The sequence below is a fragment of the Carassius gibelio genome, chromosome A3 (assembly GCF_023724105.1).
Source record: "Carassius gibelio isolate Cgi1373 ecotype wild population from Czech Republic chromosome A3, carGib1.2-hapl.c, whole genome shotgun sequence".
NCBI lineage: Eukaryota > Metazoa > Chordata > Actinopteri > Cypriniformes > Cyprinidae > Carassius > Carassius gibelio.
In genome coordinates, this window is record NC_068373.1 from 28166309 (window position 1) to 28193358 (window position 27050).

At 38.5% G+C, this 27050-nt stretch overlaps 2 protein-coding genes across 2 annotated transcripts in view; both read left to right on the forward strand.

The window, feature by feature from the left end:
- The window catches only part of LOC127955670 (phospholipid-transporting ATPase ABCA3-like), a 39789-nt gene extending 24893 nt beyond the window's left edge, over positions 1-14896 (forward strand). The window contains exons 17-31 of the mRNA XM_052553478.1: positions 746-844; positions 1569-1767; positions 2895-3204; positions 3279-3552; positions 4342-4546; positions 4710-4929; positions 5021-5179; positions 6422-6582; positions 6677-6811; positions 7473-7667; positions 7807-7994; positions 9998-10168; positions 10256-10452; positions 10534-10607; positions 12946-14896. Of these exons, the coding sequence (XP_052409438.1) occupies positions 746-844; positions 1569-1767; positions 2895-3204; positions 3279-3552; positions 4342-4546; positions 4710-4929; positions 5021-5179; positions 6422-6582; positions 6677-6811; positions 7473-7667; positions 7807-7994; positions 9998-10168; positions 10256-10452; positions 10534-10607; positions 12946-13077 (2719 nt within the window). The 3' untranslated portion in view covers positions 13078-14896. The remainder of the gene's footprint in view (positions 1-745; positions 845-1568; positions 1768-2894; positions 3205-3278; positions 3553-4341; positions 4547-4709; positions 4930-5020; positions 5180-6421; positions 6583-6676; positions 6812-7472; positions 7668-7806; positions 7995-9997; positions 10169-10255; positions 10453-10533; positions 10608-12945) is intronic.
- A 2081-nt stretch (positions 14897-16977) lies between these two features.
- On the forward strand, positions 16978-26370 carry LOC127955702 (cytochrome P450 2K1-like). Its single transcript, XM_052553480.1, has 9 exons — positions 16978-18046; positions 18136-18298; positions 20067-20216; positions 20306-20466; positions 23094-23273; positions 23385-23526; positions 23620-23804; positions 23903-24044; positions 24716-26370. Exons 1-9 carry the CDS (start codon positions 17843-17845, stop codon positions 24901-24903), a joined length of 1515 nt encoding a protein of 504 aa, XP_052409440.1. The 5' UTR covers positions 16978-17842; the 3' UTR covers positions 24904-26370.
- The last annotated feature ends 680 nt before the right edge of the window (positions 26371-27050 follow it).

A 27050-nucleotide genomic window follows, 5' to 3' on the forward strand; every position in this document is an offset into this window, starting at 1 on the left:
TTGCCTTTAATCAATATCCTTGATTGAACAAGCTCTTATGAAGCACATGAGACTTTATTCTTGGTTCTTTGGTCTGGCTGTTGTTAGCTGCCGTAGCAACAGACGGACTAAATTTACCCATCGATCTGTTTTTTAGTGAAGGTTTCGAAACAAGGTCTGCTGTGTTCATCAGACACGTGTGTTTCTCGTCCCCGACTCTCTAAACCACCGTCAGTGAGAGACAAACACCCTAAAAGCATTCTTAAAAGAAATGGTTCATCTCAGAAGTAAAATCATATCATTTTTATATATGTATATATATATATATATTTATATATATATCATTATATACATGTTCCTCAAAGCTTACAAAATATTTTAATGGGATCAGGGTTGTGTTAACTAAAAATAAAACTATATAAAAAAAATTGCTAGAATAAACAACTGAAATAAAATGCATCAAATACTAAAATAAAACGTATAATAAAAAATGCAGGCTTATTTTATTTAAAAATATAAACATAAACTATAATAGTATGATTTCTGACACAAATCTAGTATTAATAGATTGTTCTCTAATTTTGATCTTCAATTTACTGGATACAATATTTAAGTGACATTAGAATAATCTTCATTCTTTTTTTCTGGTAAAACGGACGAAGAATAAACATGGAAGGATTTTTGCGCACATGATTTCTTTTCATGCTCAGTAGTTGGAGCAGGTTTGAGTTTGTCCTGCTCTCTCAGATCTGGTGTTTCTCTGCAGGTTTGAGCTGCTGTTTGCTGAGCTGGAGATGAATCGAGACGAGCTGGGCATCGCCAGCTACGGGGCGTCTGTCACCACCATGGAGGAGGTTTTTCTCAGGTACTTGACCACAAATAATGATATTGTGTGCTGATTTTCCCACCTGTTTCCACTTATTTTTATTTTTTCTGAGCTGTATTATTAATACTATTACTATACTGTTATACTATGCTTTAATAGTATTTAATAATAATTAGATTTTATTTTTATTTTTCAATTTACATTTAAATTTTGTCACTTCAACAAACTTCAGTTAGTTTCCAAGGTATCTCTCATTCTCGTTCATCATCTTTTTTTTTTTCAGTGTTATTTCAGTAAGCAAAGTAAACGGTATGTTCCCTGAGAAAGATTTTAACTGTGACCGTGCCCAATCTAAAATTACACTAGATTTGAAATGCTCTTTCAGAAAAGAGGTCTTCTGGGAGCACTTTAGTGACTCAAAAGAACTGATTCTTTCAAAAAAATGACTTCTCAACCTTTCAGGGAACTGAGAAGTATGATTTTGCAGGACTAAATGACAGATCTCTGCTCTGAAAACTCACCCTGCAGAAACGTGCTCAGTCTCTAGTGTCATTCATTTTTTTCATCTCCAGAACATTTTTGGTAATGGTTTTAGGGAGCTCAAGTGTAGTCTGAAACCTTCTGTCCTACTTTAAATGGCCATTAGATGTAAGATGGGGTGCAGATTGACAGTTACAGTGCTATCCCTTCAGAAAGAAACTGCCACTTTCTTTCATGCAGATCCTCATGTATGTGTCATCTTTTATGTAACTCAAACTCTCAGGGTCGGGAAGCTCGTGGACTCCAGTCTGGATATTCAGGCCATCCAGCTTCCTGCTCTGCAGTACCAGCATGAACGGCGGTCACATGACTGGACCATGGACGACTCCAGCAGCATCAGTGGCATGACGGACGTGACTGATTTCACTGACAGCGGCACGATGATCTCAGAGGACGGCTCCAACATCAAACTCAACATTGGGGTCAGTGACTTCTCATGGAAAATGTAACGTGCTTTTAGAAATTAGGTGCTATTACTTTTCTAAAACAGCTGAAGAAAAACCCTACTGACTTAGATTGAAAGTTCTGAATATTATAGAGGCCTGTGGAGTCTTATATATAGACAAGCACTGTTCACATAGTCATAAATATTCTAATGTATATTTAGTACATTATTTCTCTACCACCTCTAAATGCCAATGTCAAAATAGAGCTCAAAACTAGTTGTTCATCCACCTCACTATGTCAAATTAAATATTAATAGTGAATTTTTCAATACATATACACAGTAAATATATTTATATACTGTATATATATATATATGTGTGTGTGTGTGTGTGTGTGTGTGTGTGTATATATATATATATATATATATATAAACTGTACATGTACATTGTATGTATGTATATATATATATATATATATATATATATATATATATATATATATATATATATATATATATATATATATATATATATATATATATATATTTATTTATTTATTTATTTATTTATTTATTTATTTATTTATTTTTTGAGGTGTTCAGTTTTATTTTGGTTTCAGAAAATAAGCGTGATTGCTGTGCTCACAAATCAGCTTTTCCTATTTAAGTTTTTGCATTTTATGTGCATGGTGCTTGTATACAGTTTGTATTGTATCTAATCTTTGTCATATCGTATCATATCATATCTTATCTTGTTGGTCTTCTGTATGCTGTATATACAGCCCTAGTGTTTCTTTAGTTCTTTGTGAGTTGGTGAATGTAATGTTTGTCTGTTTGCCCATCATTCTGTTTTTTTTGTTCCCTGTGGTTTTTGGCTTTTTGTTTGTTCTAGCTTTTCCATGAAATGTCTGCACACAGACCCTTGCCTCTGCCTGTTTCCTCAGCTTCTCCACAACGTTCCAGTTTTTGACTGGCATGTCTCTTTGACTTGTGTATCTTTGAGCCTATATGTAATATAAGTAAAATACTTAAGTACGGTTAAAATCAGATACTTTTACTCAAGTTATTTTGGAAGTGGTGAAGTGGTAATTTTCACTGTTAAGTATGGTTTTTAGGTGCTCTTTACACCTCTGTTCATCACTTTCTGCATGTGTTTGTCCTCAGGCCAGGCTCTATATGCAGCAGTTCTACGCTATGTTCCTGAAGAGGGCGCTCTACAGCTGGCGCAATTGGAAAGTGATGGTGGCTCAGTTTCTGGTGCCGCTCATTTTCACTGTGTTGGCCCTCGTTGTGGCCCGGGCCCTCCCTGGAAGCCAAATCACACCCCAGCTCCGTCTGGCACTAAGACAGTATGGCCCTACTCATGTACCTGTGGCTGTAGACGTCGGTGCTGGGCCGCTGGCTAGAGCTCTGGCTGATATCTATGCTGCACAGCTGCCTTCCCAGAATGCCATTCCTGCCACGAATATAACAGGTAATAAATAACCAAATAAATAAATAAATGGGAGCTGCCTCAACAACATCCTAACCTGTTGTCTTTCCGATCAGATTTGTCAAAGTATGTGCTATATAATGCCATGAGGGAGGGCGGAGCTTTCAATGAGCACTGCGTGGTGGGGGCGACTTTCAGGGGCCGATCCAGCAGGAACACTGAGGTCATCGGCTATTTCAACAATCAGGGCTATCACACCCCCGCTACAGCACTCATGCTGGTAGACAACGCTCTCTACAAGCTACTGGCCGGACCCGACGCCTCCATCCAGACTGGAAATTACCCCATGCCCCGCAACATGTCCGAGACGGCCCAGAGCCAGCTTTCTGAGTACGTTTCCTCTTTGGGTGTAGTTGGTTGGTGCTTGACAAACAGGGCCTATGAAATTTGATAACATTGTTTTCATTTTAAGATAAGTCACTGCAGGAAAAAACTTTTTTTAGGGCAAGTGTTTAAGGGAGAAAAAATGTCACCAAAAGGCAGATAAGAACCCGTGTCAATCATGTCAATATGAGTATGACACATTTTACCATCTGCACGCACGATTCCCACTGTCGACTGTCTTTTGTAATGTTAAATAGCCGAATCACATGTTGGTGGGTGGAGTTAGTCTAAATAGCCTCTGCCAACAAGGCTATCTATTTGCACTTAGTTTAAATACACACTACATTAAATGAAAACATTCTGATATTTCTTAAAAAAATCTGTTTTAATATTTTGTTTTGAGAAGTACATTCTCTTTGAAAAGATAAATATTTTACTGTCATAATTTCTTTAAGTTAAACTGAAATTTTGACAGGTGTAGTGAAGACCTTTGAGTGTTTGTGTGTCTGATGATAGTTTTCTCAAATTAAAATGACACATGCTAAAAACACCACTGACAATCACGTATGCTTTAGTACGTGTAGTAGATGAAACCGTGCCACTCATTTACACATATTTAAAAAAGACTTCATACTTCAATAGCAGTCTTTTGCTGTTTAATATTCATTGACGCTAGTTTCGGCATCGCAAAAATCATGGCTCAAGGTGTCAGAACAAACCATGAACACTAAGTGAAGTTCACTTGGGACACTTAGTCATTTAGATGGTTTTTCATCCTCATTTTTGTCTCTGCAGGAGTCAGACAGGCTTCGCCATCGCTATAAACCTCATGTACGGCATGGCATCATTAGCCAGCACCTTCGCCCTTCTCCTCGTCTCGGAGCGGTCGGTCAAGTCCAAACATGTGCAGCAGGTCAGCGGGGTCTACCTTTCCAACTTCTGGTTCTCCGCCCTACTGTGGGATCTCATCAACTTTCTGTTGCCCTGCCTGCTCATGCTGGTCAGTATGAATGTACTGTCTAGGTTCTGTAATTGGTTCTTCATTTGGAGGCAAGGGAGCTGCAGAATGCCTTAAAATGCTTTAAAGGATCATGCTTTAAAATAAGCTAAATATCAAGATGCACGGTGTTTCAAATTAATTCCCTCAACACTCTTATTTCTAGGTGGTCTTCCGGGTGTTTTCAGTGAAAGCATTTGTGGCTGAGAACCACCTGGTGGACGTTCTGCTGTTGCTGCTTCTGTACGGCTGGGCGGTGATTCCTCTCATGTACCTGCTCAGCTTCATGTTCTCCTCGGCCGCCACTGCTTACACGCGCCTCACTATCTTCAACATCCTCAGCGGCACAGCCACCTTCCTCGCGGTCACCATCATGACCATACCTGGTGAGACAAGCACGCCCACACTTACCTTTCAATTCTTGCTAGAATGTCTGTTCAAACACTTTGTGTTATTGTGGTTGTTGTTGTCCCTCAGAGCTCAAGCTGGTAGACCTGTCTCATCTCCTGGATAAGATCTTCCTGATCTTCCCGAATTACTGCTTGGGGATGTCCTTCAGCCAGTTCTATCAGAACTACGAGATCCTCACTTTCTGCACCTCCAACTTCTTTGCCGAGTTCATTTGCAAGGACTTAAGTGAGTGACTGATAATCACCCTGAAAAACCATCTGAACCAAAACTCTTGAGCTCATGCTTGGTCAATTCTGATTAGTTATGTCTGATTAGCTGTGATTTTGCTGTATCCATGCTGGATTTTCATTTTCAGTGCTTACATATGATGAATGGATGATTAGATATAAAGGAAAGATGGTTATTTATGATGCATGGATGGTTATATATATATATATATATATATATATATATATATATATATATATATATATATATATATATATATATATATATATATATGTTTAGATATGTTTAAAACCGTCCATTATAGGTGGTTAGATGTAATATAATTATTGGTTTGATGCAATGGATTGATAGATGGTTAGATTTGATGAGAAATGATGGATATGATGGTTATATATTACGGAAAGATGGTAATGTATAACGGATGGATGGATAGTTACCGTATTTTCCGCACTATATGGCGCACTCAAAAGCCTTTAATTTTCTGAAAAAACGATAGTGCGCCTTATATACGGATCAAGGCGCTTTGTCAAAATGTTGACATTCCCTTTAGCACAGCTCCATCTACTGGATGCATAACGCAAACCCAGTTAATGTTTGACTGCAGTATCTTCTGTTCTATGCACCTTATAATCCGGTGTGCCCTATATATGAAACCGTTCTAAAATAGGCCATTCATTGAAGGTGCGCCTTATAGTGCGGAAAATACGGTAGATATGATGGTTAACTATGAAGAATAGATTGTTAGATATGATAGATGGATAGAAATGATATAGATGATCAGTAGAATGGATGGATGGTTAGAAATAATGAATAGATGGTTAAAAATTAAATATGGATGTTAGATAAGGGCTGGATATGATGGAAATGATGGAAATATCCTGTCGTTTAGTTTTGGTGGATTTGATGTGGAATTATCTGATGAATTACAAATGAAGTTTCACTTCACTTCTGCATATGTGAAGCCCTGGATATTGAACATTTGTTTTTCTGTAATATTTTAGTTATAAAATAATTTGTTGTGTTTATTGTCTTGATGGAGCTATAAGACCAGCACCGCTAGCTGGCAAATCTTCTGAATATTGCAAAAAATGCAATCTCAAATTAACACCACTGATGTTATCATGACTGACGTCATTGAAAAGCAACTAGCAGTGCAAGCATGAGCGTTTAGCATCATGTGGCGCACTTAATGTGGATTTTGTTGCGATTCTCATTAGCATTTTTGCTGTTCATCTGCAGACATCACGTATCAAGTAAACTACTTCTCCATGGATGAGCCTGGAGTGGGTCGCTTCCTGGTGGCCATGTCCCTGCAGGGTGTTTTCTTCATCGCCCTGCTTTTCTTCATCGAGCTACGGTGCATCCATGTGCTATTCAACCCTAGCTCGGGACCCAAGAAGGTGGGAGAGGAAAGAAAAGGCAGATTGTGGTGCTACTGTTTTATTGGTTTGGATGCTAACAATCACAGCTGTGGGCGTGTGCTTTTTTTGTCAGATTTTGGTGTTGGCAGAAGAAGCTCTTCAACCTGAGGACAGAGATGTTGCGGAGGAGAGAAAGAGAGTTTTGGAGTGCCAGCCAGTGATTGACTCCATGGTGGGCAGCCCACTCATCCTGCAGGAGCTCAGCAAGGTATGGAGTTCACACTGCATTATTAGGCTCCACACTACAGTACGTTTATGTGATTACCTCAAAGTTTCAGTTTCCACCCATATTTTTTAACCAAGATTCCATCGTCTTTAGTACATGTTGTGAAAAAGTATTTCAGATTGGTTTAATGCATTGACATGCAAGTTCCACTGTATCATTTCCACAGTTCCCTGAGTACACAAAACCAGTTGGGTGTTGCCATCTGTTGGCCAAAGTGCAAAAAACATGCATAAAATTAGTTAAAACTCAAAAATGCTTTGGAATTCTTCGGCCTTAGGTTGGGCACCATTTATAACTAATCCTTTCTATGGCTTCCTGCTATTTTGCTGACATTGTTTTGGAAGGAAGCCTCACAGAATCCACTAAATTGGTTAATGGTATGCAACAAAGTTCTCCAGAAATACCAGAGATACTGGCAAATATGCTTAACAAGAAGCGATGTAGTCTCTCACACGTTTTGCATTTCACTGACACAATACCCTGAAAATAAGAAGTCAATTTGGTCATAGCATAACCTACTTATACAAGTTTTGTTTTAGTTTTTTTAACCAAAGATATTTGTTACCAGACAAAATAGTTTGGTGTAGTTTAGTTTATTGTTTTTGCCTTACTCCTTTTTTAATGTGTGGTTGTATTCCTCTAGGTATATTCATGTGGGCAGTCGCTGTTAGCGGTGGACCGCTTGTCTTTGGCCGTCGGGAAGGGCGAGTGCTTTGGTTTGCTGGGATTTAATGGAGCAGGGAAGACCACGACGTTCAAAATGTTGACGGGTGATGAAAGAATAACTTCAGGAGACGCCTTTATTGACGGCTACAGCGTCCTCCGAGATGTGAAAAAGGTTGGGCATTTTGTTATCTCATATTGCATTTTAATATAAAATAGTTCCCTAACACTGGAAATTAATATTTAGAGATGAGAGATGTTTAGCTTTGGTGTAAGTGAACGGTTGAACTGTATTAAATATGACTTCACTTCAGGTGCAGCAGAGAATTGGCTACTGTCCCCAGTTTGACGCGGTGCTAGATCACATGACAGGGCGGGAAACCCTGAGCATGTATGCCAGACTGAGGGGCATCCCAGAGAAATACATCACAGCCTGTGTAGAAAACGTCCTGCGTTCACTGCTGCTCGAACCTCACGCTGACAAACTTGTCCGCAGCTACAGGTATGAACAAATATGACCTGAGAGGAGGAGGATGGTATGATCAATGGATAGTTAGATGTGATTCGTAGGTGGTTAGATATGATTTGTAGGTGGTTAGATATGATTCATGGGTGGTTAGATATGATTTGTAGATAGTTAGATTATGATTAATCTGTGGTTAGATATGATTAATGGGTGGTTATATATTATTAATTGTTGTTTTGATATTATTTGTGGGTGGTTAGATATGATTTGTGGATAGTTAGATATGATATGTGGTGGTTAGATGTGATTAATGGGTGGTTGGATATTTTTAATGGTTGATTAGATATGATTAATGGATGCTAGATATTATTTGTGGGTGGTTAGATAAGATTTGTGGACAGTTAGATATGATTAATGGTTGGTTAGATATGATTAATGGATGTTATATATGATTAATGGATGCTAGATATTGTTTGTGGGTGGTTAGATATGATTAATGGTTGGATAGATATGATTAATGGACGGTTTGATATTTTTGCGGGTGGTTAGATGTTATAGATGGATGGTTAAATATGATGTATGGTTAAATCCAAAGAATGGATATCTAGATATGATACATTAATTGTTAGATATTTTGAATGCATGGCTAAACATGATGGTTTGTTAGATTTGATATAAAGGTTGTTTTAAGGCGGGCGTACACGGTGCGATTTTTGCTGTCGTACGAGTTCGCATGCGATTTTTTATTTTTTTTTTTCAATCGTGTGGAAATCGCATATTCTCGTATGGTCGCGGCTCGTATCATTTGCGATGAATTACGAGCCGAGCAGAGTGGCTTCGAGCACTTCCCGACCTCCCGATCATTTTTAAACATGTCTAAAAAGTTTGTGAGCTATCTTTTTGAATTCGTGACATTGGTGCGAACGAGTCGAACGAGCCGATTTGTTGATTTATCTGAAGTTGACCAATCACGAACTAGGAAAACCACTGAAGAAGAAAGACGAAGACGGCAGCGCCACGGCGAATGTGGACTATTGACCAGGAGGATAAACTCGCTGAACTCTTGACAGGATGTTTCTAGCAACGTGTACCATGCTTTTTAGTTCTCTCTCTCTCTCTCACACACACACACACACACACACACACACACGTAGTTTACAGGGACTCTCAATAGACGTAACGGTATTCTATACTGTATATCCCCATACACTACCTCTGTCCATCACGGAAAATGCATGTTTAAAATTTCTATTACAAACCGAATAGTATTTTTTAAAGCCATTTGGTTTACGAGAGCACAGGAATTGTCCTCACTAACCATGTTTACATTGTTATACCTATTTCAGATATTTATAAACCATATACAAGAACATACACACACACATGGTGACCAAACGTCCCGGTTTCCTATTGCTGAAAAATAACCTGTACGTGTAGGAAACAGTCATGGCTCGTATCAATATTTTATTTGCATTTATGAGAGCGGGAGAGCAGTTATTTTAGGCGCGTTCGACTTTAAGCAGCACTGCACAGAACGATCACCTGTATATGACATCAAAGTACCGCGAGAGCGATTCGAACGCATTGGATATTTGTGCTCTCTTATCGCTCTCGCGGTACTTTAATGTCATACAGTGATCATTCTGTGCATCGCTGTTTCAAGTCGAACGCGTCTATCAACTTTGTGCGATTGCTTCTGGAATTTTTGGGTTGTAAAATCGTGTCGTATATCATCTCGTCCGTCCGATTTTCAGATAAACTCACTCGTGCCGTGTGCGTGGACATACGATCTTCCGACCAGCCGAATTCGCACCGTGTACGCCCGCCTTTAGATTTGATGGATGGTTAGATAATGGTTTAATATCATGTATGGCATGTAAGATGTGCTGGATAGATGTTTATGTATGAATATGATAGACGAGTTTATTGGAAACAGGAAACCGATGCAGCAGGAAGCCTCTGAATGTCAGAAGTTAAATCATTGGTTTGTTATATGCTGTTTGCGGTGTATTCTAAGTTTTCTGTTGGATCCTACACAGTGGCGGCAATAAGAGGAAGTTGAGTGCAGGCATGGCTCTGATCGGTGGGCCGCCTGTGATCTTCCTGGACGAGCCGTCCACTGGCATGGACCCTGTGGCCAGACGGCTGCTTTGGGATGCAATAACACGCACCAGAGAGTCGGGTAAAGCCATCATCATAACCTCACACAGGTAAGCCACAAATCCTGCAAATATGAATGGGGAATGAAAAGAAGCTTGTAACATCAGTCACAACTCTTTCTCATTCTCTCTCTGCAGTATGGAGGAGTGTGAGGCGCTGTGTACTCGGCTGGCTGTCATGGTGAACGGTCAGTTTAAATGTCTGGGCAGCCCGCAGCACCTGAAGAGCAAGTTTGGGAGCGGTTACACGCTGCTGGCGAAGGTCCACGTGGGCACGGAGATAGAGGCGATGGACCTTCAGCTCTTCAAAGACTTCATTGAGAGCACCTTTCCAGGTATTTAAATGACCTGCTTTGTATTTCCGCTGGACAGTTTGGCGTTTTTTTTCTATAACTTTTACCTGATGGCTCTCGCAGGAAGTTTACTGAAGGATGAACACCAGGGAATGGTCCACTATCACCTGACTGACAAAACTCTGAGCTGGGCACAGGTACGTCTCAAACACGTGCAGTCTAAACATTGTGTTGTTCCTGATTGCATAATACTATTTCTTCAGTATATATGCTGCAAAACAGTATGAAAATGCACTATATGTTTTACAATATACCCAGACTGACCAAATAGTGGTTTTCCCACAATGCAATGCACAGGACTTGAACGTCCTTTTCCAGTGTGATGGATAAACCAAAAATGATCTGAGATGCATTTAAAATATTGTTGAAAATTGTTTTTTAATTCGGTTTGTAAGAGTTTTTTTTTATTTTAGTTTTTTTATTAAATAACAAATGTGCCAAAAGTTATTAAAGTAACAGTTAAATTCAACTGAAATATATATTGTTTCATTACTGTATTTTATCTAATGCTTGACATGATATACTATGTACAGTATTGTTCAAAATAATAGCAGTACAATGTGACTAACCAGAATAATCAAGGTTTTTCGTATATTTTTTTATTGCTACGTGGCAAACAAGTTACCAGTAGGTTCAGTAGATTGTCAGAAAACAAATGAGACCCAGCATTCATGATATGCACGCTCTTAAGGCTGTGCAATTGGGCAATTAGTTGAATTAGTTGAAAGGGGTGTGTTCAAAAAAATAGCAGTGTGGCATTCAATCACTGAGGTCATCAATTTTGTGAAGAAACAGGTGTGAATCAGGTGGCCCCTATTTAAGGATGAAGCCAACACTTGTTGAACATGCATTTGAAAACCGAGGAAAATGGGTCGTTCAAGACATTGTTCAGAAGAACAGCGTACTTTGATTAAAAAGTTGATTAGAGAGGGGAAAACCTATAAAGAGGTGCAAAAAATGATAGTCTGTTCAGCTAAAATGATCTCCAATGCCTTAAAATGGAGAGCAAAACCAGAGAGACGTGGAAGAAAACGGAAGACAACCATCAAAATGGATAGAAGAATAACCAGAATGGCAAAGGCTCAGCCAATGATCACCTCCAGGATGATCAAAGACAGTCTGGAGTTACCTGTAAGTACTATGACAGTTAGAAGACGTCTGTGTGAAGCTAATCTATTTTCAAGAATCCCCCGCAAAGTCCCTCTGTTAAAAAAAAGGCATGTGCAGAAGAGGTTACAATTTGCCAAAGAACACATCAACTGGCCTAAAGAGAAATGGAGGAACATTTTGTGGACTGATGAGAGTAAAATTGTTCTTTTTGGGTCCAAGGGCCACAGGCAGTTTGTGAGACGACCCCCAAACTCTGAATTCAAGCCACAGTACACAGTGAAGACAGTGAAGCATGGAGGTGCAAGCATCATGATATGGGCATGTTTCTCCTACTATGGTGTTGGGCCTATTTATCGCATACCAGGGATCATGGATCAGTTTGCATATGTTAAAATACTTGAAGAGGTCATGTTGCCCTATGCTGAAGAGGACATGCCCTTGAAATGGTTGTTTCAACAAGACAATGACCCAAAACACACTAGTAAACGGGCAAAGTCTTGGTTCCAAACCAACAAAATTAATGTTATGGAGTGGCCAGCCCAATCTCCAGACCTTAATCCAATTGAGAACTTGTGGGGTGATATCAAAAATGCTGTTTCTGAAGCAAAACCAAGAAATGTGAATGAATTGTGGAATGTTGTTAAAGAATCATGGAGTGGAATAACAGCTGAGAGGTGCCACAAGTTGGTTGACTCCATGCCACACAGATGTCAAGCAGTTTTAAAAAACTGTGGTCATACAACTAAATATTAGTTTAGTGATTCACAGGATTGCTAAATCCCAGAAAAAAAAATGTTTGTACAAAATAGTTTTGAGTTTGTACAGTCAAAGGTAGACACTGCTATTTTTTTGAACACACCCCTTTCAACTAATTGTCCAATTGCACACCCTTAAGAGCGTGCATATCATGAATGCTGGGTCTTGTTTGTTTTCTGACAATCTACTGAACCTACTGGTAACTTGTTTGCCACGTAGCAATAAAAAATATACTAAAAACCTTGATTATTCTGGTTAGTCACATTGTACTGCTATTATTTTGAACAATACTGTATACTGCACATAATAGTTGTCCATTTCCAGTGTGACAGATAAACCAGAAGTGATGATTACATCTGTAAAATTATTTAATAACATGCAAAAGTCAATGTCTTTTTTTATCACAAAATTAAAATCATTATTTTGATGTGTTGCACATTTTGTATGCAAAAAATAACTATATATTATTATATATATAAACAAGCATTATGCTAAAAATCAATTTTAAACACCAGGGATCCTGACCTGACTGTACCTTTCTAGTGATCCTGAAGACCTTGATCAGCTTGTTCAGGGGTGTTTGATTAGGATTATTTCTGTTTGTCCCAGGTGTTTGGAGTTTTAGAAGCAGCCAAAGAGAAGTACAGCATCGAGGACTACTGCGTCAGCCAGATCTCTCTGGAGCAGGTGTTCCTCAGCTTCGCCCAGTTCCAGCACTGCGCCGAGGCCTGCAGGAAATGACCCGCTCGAGCACTAAAGGGGCGGAGCTTCACCTGAGGAGTGGGAGGTACATCCTGGGCAGACTGACTGGACATTGCTCAGGTGTCTCTCTTCACACACACATCTCTGACATGATCATACATGCGTAACACACACTTCCAGAGAGAGGACCACTAACACAAGATCTCCACCAGGAGGAGGTTTATTTCAAATCTGTGTGTGCATTTGCGAGTTTCGACAGGAAGTTCGTCACACTATCGGAAACAGTCATTCAATTTTAATTGGTGGGACTCCGCACTGAAAAGAAAGGACGTTTATTCATCATCTGTAAGCGCGAAAGACAGGATGTCTCGTGTGCACTTGTGTACGATTGCTGTGTTATATATAAATGTCTTTTTTTGTTTGGTTCTGCTCATCTATTTTTATTTTGTATTTTTACTGTGGTCTCAATGCTTAAGGTATGTGTGTTTCACCCCTTTTTCTGATAAAATATGCAAAAAGGCCAGAAATATCAGAAATGCAATGTCTAAAAACATGGTATAGCTGCTTCCTTGGGATTCGCAATGTTACTGAATATAAATTTTACAAGAACCGTTACTGAATATAAATTTTAGAGAATAGCTTAAGGTCATTTGTAGAATTTATACAGTTGATTTATTCCCTTTATCTAGGCATTGATATTCAACTGTTTGTTAGATATCAATTTATCTTCCACAAAAAAAGCTAATAGTTCCATGTAATAGACAGTTTTGCATAAGTCACTTTAAACAGTTTTCCGCTGCTAAAAAAAAAAAACATTCCTCAAATATTTTTATTTTTCTTTAAATGAGACCACAGATATTTTAATGCTTTTACCCTACACATTTCTATTTCAGATTTTTTTTTTTTTTTTTTTTTTTTTTTTACGAGTGAAACAATCCTCCAGATTGTGATTTAAAAAAAAAAAATTTTTATGTATTTTATAATTTTTTCTTTTTTCTTTTTTTTTAAATGCAGCATGGGCTTTGTGAAATTTCGCAGATGACCACTAGAGGAAATACAGTGCACTTTTTTTGTTTTTGTTTTCTTCCATCTGCATCAAACTGAATTTCTTTAGAAACACTAAATGTCTGCTTGTGTGATTCTTTCACAGAGCAACGACCACAAGCTTTTGTTTTGTTACATCATCTTGCATTACTGATGTGGACCAATCCTTGCATCTTCACAAAGATCCGATTGATTGTCTGTAAAATCAGTCTATTTTCAGTTTTTTTGCATTGAATGTATTTTATGAACTTGTATTGGTGCCAAGGCTCAGTGACTCTCAGGTCATCCTGCTCTTTTCTATATCGTTAATGCTAGGTTTCCTCTTAGTCATTCTTCAGTCAGATTGAGTGTTTGTTCAACATGATTCTGCATCACTATAGTGCTCCTTCCAGACCAGGTCCACGTTTCCGTCCACATTCATGTGAACTGAATGTAGTTTCACAGCGAAGGAAGCAAACCCAGGCTCATTCGAACACACTGACGTACTGTAGATAAGATAGGGCTTGATGGTGACTGACTACAAATTGTTTCTTTTCTACGTTTTTGATCTGTCGTTGATCTGTCTGTTTTGCACAGTGCTCTGACTGTCGTGTCTGAACTGCTTGTTTGAAACTGAAAATATTGCATTTTGGGAATCGACAAGGCAAACTTGGGAATGTTAATGATGACAATGTTTATTAAAAATGGTCAAATGTATGTCATAATGCAAAAAGGGAATTTACATTGCAATCTTGTGTACTGTATCACTAAATTAACCTTGTGAGAAATGTAAGTATTTGTAATTTCCTTTTATATTAAATCTGCCTTATTCAAAGGAATTGTCCTTTGCAGTTCTTCATTTATTTTCATATGTTCCTGTTCACACACTAATTTCTGCAATAACAACTAAATCTAGCAATACTAATCGACTTCACTTTCCAGCTCCAAATCCAGAAATGTGAGTCCAGTATGTAATAAAGACAAACTAGCTGTCGTCAGGTAATAATTAACTTAAGTTACACTAGGAGTGTAATAAAGTTCTTGAATGATTATATTTTTACTATTATTGTTATTACAAATGTATAAATACTGAATGACTTTAACATGACAGAATATAATAACACCAGTGTTTTTAATAATAGACTTTTTTATATATACTATTATTTATATATATATATATATATATATATGTATGTATATATGTGTTACGTTCATGGACTTTGTTTCCTTATTTGGTCTTTCCTGTTATTTTGTTAATTGATTGATTATCTTCAGTTCGCTGTTTAATTTTCTGAGAGCGTATGGTTTAAAAAACACATGTAATATCCCACTATTTAATGCCATTATTCATCTTGAGCTTTTGTGTTCTTAAACCTGTCAGCACTTGTACGTAAGAATCACAACACAATGTTTACGGCCTCCATGTTCCTGTCAACCTTTTACACAGTTAGTAATTAAAACAAATCATCCTCAGACAGGTGAAGGTTCAGCCATGGGAAACGAGGTCGAATGTCAACACTTCTTTCCCTATTGCAGCAACACAAAGGTATTTAAGTCACTTATAAATGTGTGAACCTCACTGCATGGGATCACATGTCTGTGTGTCCCAAATGCCGCACAGTCTTTTCTCTTCATTAACTTTTCATCGGTTTATATATTAAATTTTTTGGTAGATGAGCCACAGGTGGAGTTCATCACATTAACTATCATCTTAATGCACTAATGTTTTCATTTATTGAATTACAGGTATAAACATGTTGCACAACATTTAATTGCTTTCAGTCTGATCTGAACTGTTGTAATGATGATTCGTCACACGTTTGGCTGTCAATATATCAGGCCAAATAAAGAGTGAATCTGAACAAAGGTAACTTCCCCTTAGCCTGGTGAAAATGAAAGCTTTACAGTAGCATTTATTGGCATGTAATCAAGTCAAATCACCTTTATTTATAGTGCTTTTATAAATGTATGCAGATTGTGTCAAAGCACTTTACAGTATTAAATAGGAAAAACTTGTCAATAATGCATAATGACAATAGTAAACGTCATAAAAGTTATCCTATTGCCAGAAGAAACCAGCAGTTCAGTTACAGGTTGCAGTAAAGTCACATTGTGCAGAGGACTCATCTGGTTCCTGTGGTCTTGTCCCGGTAAGGTCTTCACTTCATCGGTCTCTGCGGCTCATCTGATCGTCCTGGCCTCCGCTGAGACTCAGGGCTTTCGAGGTCACTTCTAGGTGCTGATCCACCATCTGGGCTGGATACTTACTGGATCTGGTGGCTACGGTGTCCTCAGAATAAGAGAGAAACTGACTAATGAAAGCATAGATGCCATTCTATATGTAACAAGTACTGTGTGTTCTTGGGAGTGTTCCCAGTTCCAGTTGTCCTAATTAATGTCTTTAAACAGATTTGAATATTAAAAATGTGTTAGTGTGTTGTGTGTAAACCAGGTTAAAGAGATGGGTCTTTATTAATTTATTTTTTGCATAAAGTTGTGTACGTTTTTGGAGTGATTTGAATAAGATTTGAATATGAAGCACATTATCGCTTAATGTGGCCACGTAAGAGCAACAACAACAATGGTTTGTATACAGTGCGCAAGCGGAAGATTTAAAACTGTAACGTTATGTGTATTTGATTTCTGACTCTTCCAGTAAGAAAGCTGTAAAAACTGAATCTTTTTAAAAGGTATATTTTCTTACTCCCTGCCTGGCATGTAATATGTTGATGTCATTCTGTGTTTCAAATGTCATTATAATAATAAAAAGACGTCTGCGATCTAAAAACATAAATAAATAATACAGCGCGCAAGGTTTATGCGCATGCTCAAAGTCTTCTTCTTCATTTTTAGAGTATCTCTGTGGCAAAATTACAGCGCAACATACTGATCTGGCATGTATACTACATCGTTTTCAGTCGGTTTCACTGTTTTTTTGTGGACGCAGATATTTCTTGATACGACGATATTTCTTGTGTACGGAATTTGTTATTATTTTTTTTGAACGAGGGGGGAAAAAAGATCGTTTTGGGGTAAGCTCTGGCTTCGTGTGGACGTTGCCTGAGACCGGAGGGGTGGGAAAGTTGAGGGTGTGAGGAGTCAGGAACTCGGAACTTGGGCCAGCTGTAGATCCGCTCCTCAGATTAGCGAATTCTGTTGTTTTATTACAGAATAGGAGTCTTGAATTCAGTTTGGTCAAATCCATCCTAACATTTGATTTTAATACTCATCCAAAAACACTGATGATTTGTGTGTGTGTCTGATTGAATTCTTATAAAGTTTATAATGCTCACAAAATGAATTATAGAGCTCATAACACTTTGCACATTTTTGATTAAAGATCGGTCTTATTCATCTGAACACATCATAAGGTAACATTATAGGTGAGAGGTTAGGCAGGATTTAAGTGTAATAAAGGTCACAGATCTCTGTGTTATAGTTCAGGCATGCTGATTATTGTCAAGTATAGACAATTTCACAATATTCAGTGCATATAATCCAAAAAGCATAATATAGCAAATATTAGTGCAAAGATTTTGTTGAACATAAACTTTGTGGCAAAAGTTATATATTATTTGGCCTGTTATATTATATTGTATATTATACATTTCTGGCCTGTTTTAACATGCTAAAGAAAACTGCCGATTCATCACAGCATGACACATACCTGCTAATCACACCAATTCTTTCTTCTCATGAATTTAGAAAAAAAAAAACCTCCCATACACAGCTGCTATAAATGTGCGAGTGCATCAGTTGAGGAGAGTGCTTCAGAGAGAAAATGGCTGTTGTCGAGTCACTGCTGCAGTTTTCCAGCACAGGTACATTCCTGGGAGCTTTGCTGTTGCTTCTTGGTTTGTATTTGCTTTCCTCTGGATCCAAATCTCAGAAAGAAGGGAAAGAGCCACCGGGACCCAAACCACTGCCACTGTTGGGGAACCTGCTGACCCTTGACCTCACGAGACCTTTTGACAGCTTTTGTGAGGTGAGAACTTGACATAAACACATTCAAAAAGTAATAGCAGCCTAACCTTTTGAGATTTGTTTGTAAATGTCTTCCTCTGCATCCCCCAGCTCTCCAAAACCTTCGGAAACATATTCCAAGTCTTTTTGGGTCCCCAAAAAACTGTGGTCTTAGTTGGATACAAAACCATCAAAGAAGCTCTAGTGAATCATGCAGAAGAGTTTGGCGACAGAGATATTGCACCTAGTTTCCGTATAATGAATGACAAACATGGTAGGATGTTTCTTTTTTCTGCTCCAAATGAATGTGCAAACTGTAAATCTGTCACAATCCCTGTTTCTTGTGTCTTCATTATTGCCTTGTTCCCCTCATGTTTCCCTGCTAATTTATTCCCTTGTTTTTTTGCCATGGACACTCATTGGACCACACTCATCTGCTTGTTAGTTTCCATAGTTATCCATTAGTTCAGCTCAGTATATATAAATATACTGTGTTTCAGTGCTTGTTTGTTGTTTCCCTGTTGATGCTCCTGTTTTGGATTTCTGGAGCCTGTACCATGAAGCTAGATTAGCTGGCTAGCCAGGTAAGTTTCAGGTTAGTTTGCGCCAATGCTGGGGTTAAGTTACCACATAAGTGGCTTGGATAGTAATTTACACTCAATGCCTAACCTGCTCCGTGGCAGGTAATGTTCTGGGTTAGAGAGCTCAAACTGAATTTGGACCAATCAGATGTGAGAGAAGTGACACATGTCTGACACAGTCACTCCAGTTTATCTTGCTCCAAATTAAAGGTCACTAATGAAGAAGAAAAAAAAAAAGTCTGGCTTTAATGATGATTACGGAGTCCTTTTATGTTTTATATAATTGTGATTCATTTTATTTATTTATATTTTACACAGAAGCAATTTTAGTTTTTAGTTAGTTTAGTTGAATAGCTGTCACCACTCAAATCAATGCATGACTCTGCATTATCTGTGTGTAAGACTCTAACACATTTACGTAATCAGTAATCATTTTACAATGAATAAATCTTTCAGTGAGTAACACTGGCTGTGTCTATATTATTAAAGACTACACAACATTATTATACTATCTTTAAATAATTTTTTTAATTATTAATATTTTATATTATTGTCCCTGGATCACTAGGACACTCTAGTAATAAAGTAGCTGTGGTAGTGGACAGATTTTAAGTATCAATTTTGCTTAAAAAGATGTGATCTAATCCTGTTTACATTAAATAAGCCTGCTCCCAAGCTGGTTTAAGTTTATGGACCTGTTGGACTCCAGCAACTCCAGGATGAGCTTTGAAGAACCAACCAATCCAAGATCAGGCCAAATCGTCAACAATCTAATCCATCTAACTGAGTTAGCAAGGTACAAAGACCGGGCCACTGGCTTATTTTCTTGTTTTGTCAAAAAACTACTTGCATTTGGATCCGCCTCACCTTATCTGTGTCCCAGCATAACAAACTGCTGGATATTTCATAAAACAAAGATTTTGCACAAGCTTTTAAGCCTTAATGGCCTCTCTGAGTCCAAATTTACTCAAATGGGTTTAACTACGTGAAGAAAAATTGGCACATGGTCACTATGAGGATTCATACAAAATTGGGAAGGAAACTAACCTGAAACTTAAACCAGGTCACCGGCTCGGTTCCACAGCGAAAACCTGGTATGCATTGCACCGGCTGCCCTTTTATGCTCACACTGTGATCAGCAGTGATCTCTAACCCAGAACATTACCTGCCACGGAGCAGGTTAGGCATTGAGTGTAAATTACTATCCAAGCCACTTATGTGGTACCTAAACCCCAGCATTGGCACAAACTAACCTGAAAAAAAAAAGCCAATTTAATAATGAAAAAACAAAAATGCATTTAACTATAGGACTGTTTGCTTGAAATTCTGCATGTCTTCAATGAGTATATGTAGGTAGAACATTTTTGTTCTTTTACTTTTGTTTGCCAGTATGTCTAAATCACTGCATAATCAATCTCTACAAGTGTTGCTGGGACTCTAAGATGGTTTTGTGTTGATCAGGGATCATCTTCTCCAATGGAGAGAACTGGAAAGAAATGCGACGCTTCGCTCTCAGCAACCTTCGCGACCTTGGGATGGGCAAGAGAGGAAGTGAAGAGAAAATCATAGAGGAAATTCAGTACCTGAAAGGAGAGTTAGATAAGTTTGAAGGTACAAGCTGAGAAATTTGCAGTACACACATGCAATCATGCTCTTGGTTGATAAAATCCATTGAGATATTGTTTATTTCCTCTTCACAGAGAAACCCTTCGACACGACACGGCCTGTGAACTACGCTGTGTCAAACATCATCTCGTCTATCGTGTATGGCAGCAGATTTGAATATACAGACCCTCGATTCACCGAAATGGTCAACAGAGCAAATGAAAATGTTCACTTTGCTGGATCAACTTCTATGATGGTATGTGTGACTGAAATGCTGACATTGGTCTATAGTTTGTCATCTGCTAATAGGCAGACGAATTACCCAAATTAAGTACTGTACTTGAGTAAAAATACAAAATAATTACCCTTTAAAAATGTAACTCTCCAAAATAAGTCAATAATATCAGTGCACATTTTTATGTATTGATGTACAAGTAAGCAACATATTATTTAATTACCAAAAAAATGTCATTACACCATACAACTCTTGAAACTACAATATCAATTTAAAGTTACTTTTGGAAAAACTAAATGGGTGTAAATATGTGGTGACAGATAATATAAAAATAACATAACACTATGGAAGATGAACACTATGCAAACATACTAGTTTTAAAGAATTTGAAACTACAGCAGCTGGGAAGAGAGTTTTTAGTCCATAACGTCTTGGTTATGTATGTAACCCCCTTTCCCTGAGGGAGGGAATGGAGATGTCACTTTGGTGACCGATGAATTGGGACCTTGCTTCGAGAGGCCAGTCCACTTTGAGTGTAACTAAACGAGTCAATGCACATTGGCATGCAATTATTGCATCCAGCTGCTGCTGATCACAGTGTGAGCATAAAAATGCAGCCGGTGCAATGCATACCAGGTTTTCGCTGTGGAACCGAGCCAGTGACCTGGCTGCTCAGCGGTGGTACAGCAGCCATGGCGATGGGATGTGACATCTGTGTTACTTCCCTCATGGAACAAGGGTTACATATGTAACCAAGATTTTCCCTTTCAGTCGGTCACTCTCAGCGTCACATTGGTGATCGATGAATTGGGATCCCTACCAAAGCACCATGGATGCTGCTCCTTCCAGTGTCCTGTGCGAGCCACCTGCATCCTTTTTTGGTGTAGGTCGGGATTCGCAACAAGAACAACATTCACTGTTGTTGCAGCACTACCCACTCAGTGAGTACTGGGAAACTGGGAAAACGTACCTGTTCCATTTGGAACAAGGATGCTGCGGAAACACCATCCTTCCCGAAGGAGGTTTTGGAAGCAAATACACATATGAACCTCCATTTAGGTGCATAGGGAAAATTGGAGTTGATTTGTAATCCTCTTGGAAATGGCAGAAGTCTGCTGAGGAAACACAGGCTCTAATGGCTATGACGTGGACTTTACACATATGGGATCCACTCAGGTCTCACATATGGAACCCAGTCTTCTACTGGCTTGGGGATTCATCAAGTGAAGGCCTGGCTCTGGAGGAGCTCGACAGGGTCTACAGTACAGACACTCTAGAGTGGTTTTGGATTGTCAAGCTGACACTAACCAGGGCCTATCAGTGCCACAACCCGTTGGAGGTGAGAACACAGGAGGATACTGGCTCCACACGAAGGCTATAGAATCTAGTGAACGTGTTATTGGGACTTATAATAGCGTGAGCTCGCAACCTGAGTGGGAAGGGCACACCATGTGCCTGATAAGCCAGGGCGATGGGATCCACAATCCAGTGGGCCAACCTCCGTAACGTGTCCAGTATACGTAGCATCTCAAGGATCGGATGGGACAGAGCAAAGCTTGGGCTGGGTCCAGGTCATGCTTACCTACTGACTTCCCTTTCATGGGGTCATGGTTACCAGAAATCGCAGTGACATAGACTTTAAGGGTGGAGGGAAACAGCCTTCGCTCCAACCCTTGCTGTAAAAAGGAAAAGGAAAACTCTGGGGGTCTTCTCGATGAGAAGAAAACCACTCAAACAAAAGGTTCAACTTAAAGGCGTAAGTGTGTCTTGTAGTTGGTGCTCTCACCGAAGTGATGTCAACTACCTCTTGGGGTAGGTCACCAAGAACCTATGCGTCCAAACCAGGGATCAGACATGAAGTTTCCAGAGGTCTGGACGTGGGTGCCACAGGGTGCCCCATCTCTGAGTGGGTCCAAGTGGAGCACCAATGGCAGGATCTGCTCTTTGTCCTGCCTGAACTTGCACAGCGTATATGCGAAAAGGCTCGCTAGTAGAAACGCATAATTGTGCAGGCCCCCGCGGCCAGCTGTGTGCTTGTGCGTCTGAACAACTGGCAGTGAGAGGTTTCTGGAGAAGTTAACTGGTCTACCTGAGCGGCTCCAAAACGTCTCTAAATCAACTGGACTGCGCTGCATGGATGTGTGAATTTGTTTTTAATCATATATATATATATATTTATTAAATTTTTTTTCATCAAAGCATAAAAACGTGTAAAACGTGTCCTTGTGTGACAGCAGACTCAGAATAGTGTATATTCTTGGATATTTAAATATTCTCATTCTCCACAAAATTTCATACATGAACAATCCAGTGAAATACTTATTGGATCACTTTGAACGGTTCACTGAATCAAAAGGTGACTGACTCGAGAACAGCTGCAAGTAGATCAGTTTGATTAGTGAATGAACTGGAAACAGCGAGGAGACTCAACCGGTTCTTCGAAAAGAATAAGCTTGTTCTTGGAGACCTCTCTTCTCAGAGCGGGTCTTGATTTCTCCAGTTTTAAATAACAAAGAACAATATGTTTTTATGAAATGTAGTGTGATTAAAAAAAAAGTACAACATGTAAAGTATGATTATGCATAAAAAAGTGCATTCTAGAGAGCATGTTTCATCCAATTTGTCTTGTCTCTGAATTGCATTTCTAGATTTATAATATATTTCCATGGTTGGGTCCTATCCTAAAAAATAAAAGGATTATTGAAAACAATATTGTGCAAAGTAGAAAACATATGACTAAGTTGTTCAATGGACTTCTGGAGACTCTGAATCCACATGACCGCAGAGGATTTGTTGAATCCTTTCTCTCTCGCAAACAGAGTGACGAGGTATGTTTTTTTTGTTTTTTTTTTATGTAACATTTTTGATGATTCCCTATACTGCAATAATAGAAATATAGTTGGTAAATAAATATGCATTTTCTGAATTGCATTTGACAGAAATCAGGCAAGAAGGATTCATACTTTCACAAGGACAATCTTATGATGTCTGTGACAGATCTGTTTGTCGCTGGTACTGACACCACAGGAATGACTCTACGCTGGGGTTTAATGTTTATGGCCAAATACCCTCATATACAGGGTAAAAACACAGTTATATGATATGAAGAGTATTTCCTCAGTGCTGAATGCAATGGTGTCCAAAAGAACAAATATGTGTTGTATTTGTGTGCAGCTCGAGTTCAGGAGGAGATTGACAGAGTGATCGGTGGACGTCAGCCAGTGGTGGAAGACAGAAAGAAATTACCATATACAGATGCTGTGATTCATGAAACCCAGAGACTGGCAAACATAGTACCCTTGAATCTCCCTCATATGACCAGCTGTGACGTTACCTTCAATGGATACTTCATCAAGAAGGTCAGTTAGAAGAATTAATATGTATAAAGCCAAGAGAAGTTAACATGTGCGGCATGTTTAAGACATCAAAATTTTGGTCTTTTCTCTCAATTTTGTAGGGCACCAATGTAATTCCTCTGCTGACGTCTGTTTTGAAGGATCCAAGCGAATGGGAAAAACCAAACAGCTTTTACCCAGAACACTTCATTGATGAGAAGGGCCAGTTTGTGAAGAGAGATGCTTTCATGCCCTTTTCTGCAGGTACAGTGAAACTTTAGCTCAAGGCCGAATCCACACATTACGCCACAGCCTTATCACCCTGCAGTCCAAGACTGATTTCCCACTGAAGCTAAGCAGGGTCGAGGCTGGTCAATACCTGGATGGGAGAACTCCTGGAAAAACTAGGTAGCTGTTGGAAGAAGTGTTAGTGAGGCCAGCAGGGGGTGCTCACCCTGTGGTCTGTATGGGTCCTAACGCCCCCGGTATAGTGATGGGAACACTATACTGTCAAAAAGCACCATCTTTTAGATGAGACATTAAACCGAGGTCCTGACTCTCTGTTGTCATTAAAAATCCCATGGCGCTTCTCATAAAAAGTAAAATAACTGAAATTTATTATAAAGTTATGCTTTTTTTAAAATTCTTGCAAGTAATATTTTCATGAAGCAACAGAAAAGCAGCAGACTTTGATACATACGTCACAGTGACATAGAATTGACGCTGTCTCAATTCAGACAAAATCTCTAACCATCATGCACTGCTTCAGGTCAATCACTGATTAGTCTGCACAAAGCTGCATGAAGTCGAACACACTGATTGATGAGCTGAGTCTGACCTGACCTGCCAATAGTTTTTGAAACCTATTGTGCTGCCTTTTTCTAGACAAAATTTTAAACCGACAATTCAAAAGCCTCTCTCTCTCTCTCTCTCAGGCCGCAGGATGTGTCTTGGAGAGAGTTTGGCCAGGATGGAGCTCTTCTTGTTCTTCACTTCCCTCCTTCAGAGCTACCGCTTCACAACTGCACCTGGAGTGTCTGGAGATGAGCTGGATCTCAAAGGAGTAGTCGGAATAACGTTGAATCCGTCTCCACACAAGCTGTGTGCGATCAGACGCTCCTGAATGAAGAAAATATGAGAAAACAGAAACAAAACATCTCACCACTGTTTAGAATGATTTGGGTGTTTTTGGACTGGTGGTAACTAGAGTTGGGAATTGGTAGAAATTTTCTGGTTCCTGTTCTGCCTAATGGTTCCGATTCCATTATAAAAGTGTTAAGGAAAAATGCACAATACTGTTTATTACTCACTGTCAACTTAAGTTTGGCAATGTTGAAATTCAACATATATTTTAGTATATGTATCTTCATAAGTAGGGTTGGGTAATGTTATAAACTTTCCAGTTCTGATTCCATTTAAATTAACTTTTTTTTTTTTACTATTTTACTTTTCATTGAATTGTAGTGTTGCTGGAAGGTAGGCTAGTAAGTAATGTTGAGTAATGCTAGTCCATCAATCAGCATGTGTTTTAAAGTTGATGTAATTTACACTATCAATAACATTTAGCTTTTCAAGCAGGAATAAGACATTAGACACTTGTTCATTTTCTTAAATTAATAAATATAAACTGTTATATACTTAAAGTAACCGTGTCTACACACACTCCAAAAAGCCCATATTTTACAAATAATAATAATGCAGTTAGGAGCTGGTGTGAAGCAATGAGTGGTTTCCAAATTTTTTTAACATTTAAAATTCATGAAAATAAATATTTTCTATCACTTTGTTTAGCACTCTTGAAATGACCTGAACATTAAATAATCTACCCCTCATGCTTGCATAACAATAGCAATCTATTTATTTAATGGTCCAAGTTAAAGTCTGTGACAATATGTGGCAAATATAATGTATTTTAATGGCGGCAGGTGCTGTGCGATACATGCACAGTCAGACAAAACAACGTGCACGGTTATCAAGGCACAAGTGAGAGTACAGTCGTGGTGGGAAACGAGCTGCTCTATAGTTATTGGAATCAATGTGCTCAGTAATTAAAGAGGCAGGCTGTACACAGCGCTTGGTCACGTGTTACACCAGAACCGTTTTCGGAACCAACACTTCGAAATTGCTCATGGTTCTCGGTTCCCAACCCTAGTGGTAACTTACCTATTCTTCTGATTAAATTTATGTAAATGAGGAGAGATGTGTGTGAAAACACGTTTTGTGAAACATATTGAGGCTGGCCGTTATATTATAAATCGGTGAAGAATGTTGTTACTGATTGTTTAAACAAATTAAAAATTTACAGTATTCTAATTTTATAGGTTATTTAAATAAAGTCTAATAGCGACCTTCCCACTTTATAAAAGGCAGTATGAAAGCAGCCAAGGACTACAATGACCTTTTATTGAAAAATGTAGCTTGGTAGACGTTTCTGCTGATAATTAGAACATGTTTATCTTTAAATATACTTTAATTGACAACTGTCCATAAATTCATTAACTGTTATTTTTGGTGTACATTTTTATTTTTATTTTGTTTTTTGTTTTTTGACTCACGTGTTTTACCTCATAAATAAAATAATTTGTGAAAATATCTGTGACCCATTTTTGAGAGTTGACTTGACAGGGCCACTCATCCCTAAGCCTCTGATGAAATGTTGTATTGCCTAATCAGGTCAGTGAAAGCAGGTCACTCCAGGTAGAAGTGTGACAGAGGTGAGAGATACACTCGTGAACTTTGTTTCTCATCGGCAAAGTCAATAGATCACACCACAGCAACATTTCAGTGTGAGTTTTGCAGATAGTGAATGAAATCACATAACTGACATCAAGTAATACAATGCTAAACTTATTATTTAAATTTGTGTGTGTGTGTGTATATATATATATATATATATATATATATATATATATATATATATATATATATATATATATATATATATTTAAAACAGTGTTCCATTAAACATGGTAAAATGTCATTATTTATTCGTCACTTATTTTAAGGTATTGTTTGGCTTCAAATGACCTGGGACATCGCACACATACAGCGTATGAATCACTTTTATTCTGCTTCTGTGTTCTTATTCTTTTTCTCATGTTCTGTGACAGATTCTGTTCAAAACAGGTTCAGTTTGGTTTCTGCTCTGTATAATGCTCTGTATTCTGTATAATGACCACCGATCACAAACCACATCCCTCCAGCCTTTAATCTCCAGTTTTAATAATGTTTAAATGTGTACAAATGTTCTTCCTTTACAATGTGTGTGTC

Coding starts and splice junctions, on each gene's coding strand:
- LOC127955702 (XM_052553480.1), top strand. CDS start 17,843: ATGGCTGTTGTCGAGTCACTGCTGCAGTTTTCCAGCACAGGTACATTC. Junction 18,047..18,135: donor CTTTTGACAGCTTTTGTGAG/GTGAGAACTTGA, acceptor TGCATCCCCCAG/CTCTCCAAAACCTTCGGAAA. Junction 18,299..20,066: donor TATAATGAATGACAAACATG/GTAGGATGTTTC, acceptor TGTGTTGATCAG/GGATCATCTTCTCCAATGGA.